The sequence below is a fragment of the Triticum dicoccoides genome, chromosome 5A, assembly GCF_002162155.2.
Source record: "Triticum dicoccoides isolate Atlit2015 ecotype Zavitan chromosome 5A, WEW_v2.0, whole genome shotgun sequence".
Classification (NCBI taxonomy): domain Eukaryota; kingdom Viridiplantae; phylum Streptophyta; class Magnoliopsida; order Poales; family Poaceae; genus Triticum; species Triticum dicoccoides.
Genome location: NC_041388.1, coordinates 395,097,553 through 395,103,030, shown reverse-complemented (window position 1 = coordinate 395,103,030; position 5,478 = coordinate 395,097,553). Strand labels below are relative to the sequence as shown.

At 48.4% G+C, this 5,478-nt stretch overlaps 1 protein-coding gene across 1 annotated transcript; it reads right to left on the bottom strand.

The window, feature by feature from the left end:
- Positions 1-490: 490 nt before the first annotated feature.
- LOC119297412 (cytochrome P450 76M5-like) lies at positions 491-4,092 on the bottom strand. Its single transcript, XM_037575212.1, has 3 exons — positions 3,202-4,092; positions 1,624-1,668; positions 491-1,263 (listed from the first exon to the last, which is right to left on the bottom strand). The coding sequence occupies exons 1-3, from the start codon at positions 4,090-4,092 to the stop codon at positions 649-651; spliced, it is 1,551 nt and encodes a 516-aa protein (XP_037431109.1). The 3' UTR covers positions 491-648.
- Between the last annotated feature and the right edge of the window lie 1,386 nt (positions 4,093-5,478).

Here is a 5,478-nt window from a genome sequence, read left to right as displayed (position 1 = left end):
GCTTAATACTTGAAACTTCCTAATAAATGATTGTGTGTATAGATTGATGTAGGGCCGAGGTAATCTTTCTTTTCGAAAAAAAATATACTTACTATTTAATCTAGGCACTCGTATCTTACTTTTTTTTTACACAGTACAACCGTTGACGCGCATATAAATACATATATACTCACCCTCGTGAATGCACGCATACCACTCTATCTTTATGAGCACCTCTAAAATACTGACCCAATATCATATCTTGAGGTGGTCATCATAGACGCCTCCATAATCGACGGGAACGTCTTCCCCCACTAAATAAACATCGCCAGGAAGCCTAAAATAAATCTAGAAAAATACGAGCACCAGTGCCAAGTCTAGAACTTAAATATTAATGGGCTGGTTCCACCATAAAAACCCTAATCATCTAAGCTAGGCTTAGTTCACACTCGGCCCTTTGCTGATCTACGTGTCAGAGCTTGCACTGAAATTAAGATTTATCCTTCATTGGCGTCACTTAGTATTTTTACATGACTATGATCACTTGTCTCACAGTATCACCTAAGGATAGTTTTCAAATCAACCTGAAATCAAATAGCCGCAGTGATCATGTGTGCCCTGCGTGCATAATGAGACTAATTAAGAAGGACATCGGTGCAACTCTAGCTACTAGAACAACGGCACCGGCACGGCCTTGAGTGGCGTGACCATTTTGAGCGACGTGCCAAACCGGCCCCTAACATCGACGTCGCATGGCTGCATCCCGTCGGGCAATCTCCACTCAAACGCGTGAAGTACAGACGCGAGGATCAGCGTCACCACCCTCGTGGCCATGGGTGTCCCAGGGCACGCCCTCCTTCCTGCCCCGAACGGCATGAACTCCCCCTGGTCCTTGCGCCGGAAATCCATGTCCGCCCCTAGGAATCTCTCAGGGATGAACTCCTCGGGCTGCTTCCACAGCGCTGGGTCTCGCATGATGGCCCACAGATTGACGATCAGCTTGGTGCCCTTGGACACAGCGAAGCCGCCGACCTCGGCTCCGTCGGCCATGGCCTCGTGTGGCATCAGGAGTGGGCTCGGCGGGTGAAGCCGCATGGTCTCCATCACCACGGCGCGCAGGTATGGCATCCTGCCGACGTCGGACTCATCAGGGTGCTGCTTCGAGCCGAGAGCTTCCCGCAACTCGGCGCGAACCTTTGACATCACGGCCGGTTGCCGGAGTAGCTCAGCCATCGTCCACTCCACTGTGATCGAGTTAGTCTCCGCCCCTGACACGAACAAGTCCTGGAGACACCGAATATTTTTCTCGTTAGTTTAGGTCCCCGTTGGAGTGTTGTACAAACCTCCGATGAAAGAGGCGGTGCCTAGGATTCAGAGAGGCGGTGCCTAGGATTCGCTTAGGCATGCTTACACGTAGGCAATGACGAACCTTGCCTAGTGTCTAATTGGAAGTCTATGTCAAATGAATCATATTTCAATGAAAGTTGTTGTACTGAACTTATTTATCTGCTCTAAATTAATAGATACACATATAATACCATGGTACATCACTGATAGTGAAAACTATATGACTGCCTAAACCACGCCTAGGGAGCTTAAGCCCCACCTAGACGACACTAGGCGAAGGCCAAACTCCATGCTTACTCCTGGCGCTTTTTCAACCTCAATACAAGCAGTTAATATCGTTCCCTAGCTGTGATAGATATCTAATTGCATAATTAATATCGATGGAGTGCGTATACTGCTTCTGCATGAATACTTATTAGTCAATGTTGATAGTCAAATGATCGACTTGGGCACGATAGCGGCCGCTCTATCCACTAGACCACTACAAGTCTACATATTGATATCCGGCAGCCTACGCACGTGCACTTGACATATAAAAAACCAAAGAAACAAAACCTTGATCGATCACTGCCGCAATTAAAAATCTCTACAGATAAGATGTGCACCATGAGGGGAGCAACGTGTAAGGGCACCGGCAGTTTATCCAGTTACATGCCTGAAGCCCCATATCTTTGATACACATTTTTCACCATTATATTTTGTAGATGCACGAAAATGCTAAATGGAGGACGAGCTCCATGGAGCCCTTTTTAAAACATTGATTTTTTTTCTTCACATTTTGAAGTTTCAAGAAAAATCAGAAAACAATCACGTTCGTTCAGACGGATGTATACTATGTGAGTGTTAAATTTGAAGATGATATACACTATTATGAGAGCTACACTAAAAAGATAAAATCATGATTGAAAGTGGTAAATAGTGCATGCACTGTTCACTATTAAAATGCGTGAATTTGTCATTTTGTGTAGCTCTCATTATAATGTATATCATCTTTAAATTTTACACACATATAAAAAACATCAACATGAATGTGTGTGATTGTTTTCAGAATCTTTTAAAACTTCAAGGTGATTCCGGTTTTTTTTTTTCAAAAGAAAGAGCTCCATGGTGCTCGTCCTCCAAAACGCCCTACTTGTATACGTACTCGAATTGTTAACTAAAAGCTACTTTATATGGCATACTTTTTATGTCAATGTTATCATTTCCATCTAAACCATATGTGAACTATACAAAATGGAGACGTTTGATAATTGCACATTTTCAAAATCATTTTTGCAGACGATTAATTTATTGAATATCTAGAGAGTGCATCAGATTACATCGAAGAAACTAAATCATATGTGAAATATGTAGAAGTCTCCACTTTAATTCAATATATAGGAATTATATGTGAATTATAGAGTGCATCAGATTACATCAGATGACATAAGTTTCTATGACAATGTTCTCATTTCCATCTAAATCATATGTGAATTATAAAAAATGGAGATATTTGATTATTGCACATTTTGAAATTCATATTTGCAAACAATTAATTAATTGAATACCTACATAGTGCATCAGATTACATAGAAGAAACAAAACCAAAATCAATCAAAAGATCCTCAAATAGCACATTGTTATACTAAAGTATTTTTTAAGCCATTGCCTCTAGTTTTACCTTCTGCAACTGATTTTTCTTTTGCTATTCCTCTCTTATTTAATAGATGAGGCAAATCTTTTGCCTCCATTCAAAAAAAGAAATTGCCCGAGAAGATTTTATCCTTTGGATTGCGGAGTACTTTTGTACGGACACAACACCATTTCGTACTACTAGGCTACCAGCATACACGGCTAGCTAAGTACTCCTAGTATGAAAATGACTTACATACGTACCGAAAGAAAGCAATTGAGAGCCTCGAGGCTGAGCTGATCCACGGAATGAAGCTGGAGTAGCACGTCTAAGAAATCATCTTTCCTTTCGCCTTCGTATTTCATACGGCGGCCGATGATCGGGTCGAAGAAGTCATTGAACCGCCTCAGGTACTGAGTGGTGCGCCGGCGGCGGCCCTGCAAGTCTAGCGCGGAGAGCACCGGGAAGAGGTCCGACAAGTTGGGCTTGGTGAACTCCTCCACCATGCCCCTGATGAGCACCTCCAGCTCCTGCGCGCGGTGCGAGCTCATGTCGGCCACGTCCTCGGAGAACAGCACGTTGGACACGAGGTTTAGCACCCCGGAGAACACGACACGGCCGACGTCCACGGCCTCGCCGGCGTGGTGTGCGCGGAGGGAGCCGACCAGCTCCCTCACCTTCTCTTCCCGCACGGCCCGCGTCGCTTCGAGGCCGCGCGCCGAGAATAGGTGGTTGGTGCACACGGCGCGGAGGCGCTTCCAGAGCGGGCTGGTGCACGGCAGCCACACGATGGAGCGCTCGTGGTTTCCCAGCGCGCGCCCGGCGTCGGTGATGGACCGCGCGGCCAGGAGGTGGTCGTACTTCTGCAGGATGTCACGGGCGCCCGACGCGGAGGAGGCGACGATGGCAGTGGTCGTGCCGAGCTTCAAGGACATGACGGGGCCGTACACCCCGGCGAGCCTTGCCAGGGCGTGGTGCGGCTCGCCTTGCAGGTGGAAGATGTTGCCGACGAAAGGGATTGGCGTCGGTCCCGGCGGCCGTCGCGCATTGCTGGAGCTCGTCTTTGGGTTGTTTCTGCCACAGAGGAAGACCTTGTAGAGGACGCAAGAAGCGGCCGAGACGTAGAGGAGCCATAGTATAGTAGAAGTCTCCATTTTAATTCCACACTTAGGGAGTTAGGATGCTATGGCAGTTGGTGGAATCAAGTGAGCAGTACGCCCGGTCTTATATAGCGGCCCAAGCATAATTTTCTGAGATGTACGCATAGACTAACCAGTACATATACACATTACAAGAAACAGAATCACTAATCTTGGACGTCATTGTTCGTTAAGTAATATAAACCTCAACACACATTTAAGTTTGCCAAACTCCAGTAGCAATCAGCGAGAGGCGTACGTGATAAAGCCACAGACATCCTCCGATTCTCCAGATCCAGCAAATCTCATGCCAACATATATTACTCCCGCAATGTTAGCTGCAAATGGCATCCAACCATGTTACCTGCGCAAAACCACTAGTGTTTGATTACGGGCGCGGCTCTGACTTTTTGATGGTAGGAGCATGTTCCCCGGCCGCCCACCCAACCGCCCACCGGAGGATTCCCCGGCGTGATTGGACGGGTCGTGTAATGCTGGAGTGGCTCCCGTCTGGTGTGCACGAACACGGCGGCGAATACAATACGAGCTCGCCCACCGCCCAGGAGGTGGATTGCTCCAAGTTTTGCGCGAGCCGCGCGGCGCTGTGTTTTCTTCTTTTGAAAAATCGTATCGCTACCACTCTCGCGGAGCAGCCGACCAGCGAGCGCGGCTCGGTGATTGAGCGGAGCCGACGGCCGGCGGACGTGTCGCCTTGCCAAGGCCGACATGCGAGTTGCAGTTAAACAAACTGGGCGTATATATGCCTATCGGCGAATAGCACATCCTCTCTCTCTCTTACTCTGACTCGTCTGGTGAGGGTAAAAGTACTCGGGCTGTGTGTGTGGAACTTGAACGCGAAGCAAGGGTAGGGAGAGTGACAGTAAAACCAGAAGATTAGCGGATAGGAGGGTGACATAACTAGATAATCCACTTGCCCTAGTTGAGTTTTTCTATTCCTAAGAGCAAGTTCAATGGGCCGACTCAAACGGACGGCATTTTTGTCCATTTTGATCGGCCGCCCGCCTTCTTTTAGATTTGGGTCGGCAGGGTTTCATGACCGCGCGCATTTTAGATCATATCAGCGGCCATGCCGTCGTCCTGGTTTTGGCGCTCCAGCGCGCGGGGGAAAAAGCGGCTCCAGCGCGCGCTGATTTTGGCGCTCCAGCGCGCGGGAAAGGTTCGCGCGCGCGCCACGGCCCGCGCTCGTTATAAGAAGGCGCTCCCTCTACACTATGTCTGTCGCCCACTCGTCTCGCCCCCTCTCACTAGCCTCATCGCCTCTGCGCCACCATGTCGATGTGCCGCCTGGGCGCTTCGGATTTTCGCGGAGTCCGCGAGCGCCGCTCCGGCGCCTTCTCCTCCGAGATCTGGTTTGGCAAGAAACGCCTCATCCTCGGCACC

Bases quoted from the DNA above. Each gene is read 5' to 3' on its own strand.
- LOC119297412 (XM_037575212.1), bottom strand. From the start codon at position 4,092: ATGGAGACTTCTACTATACTATGGCTCCTCTACGTCTCGGCCGCTTCT. The intron at 1,669-3,201 runs GTACGTATGTAA...TATCACAGCTAG, and splicing joins CTCTCAATTGCTTTCTTTCG to GGAACGATATTAACTGCTTG. The intron at 1,264-1,623 runs GTAAGCATGGAG...CGGTGTCTCCAG, and splicing joins AGGTTGAAAAAGCGCCAGGA to GACTTGTTCGTGTCAGGGGC.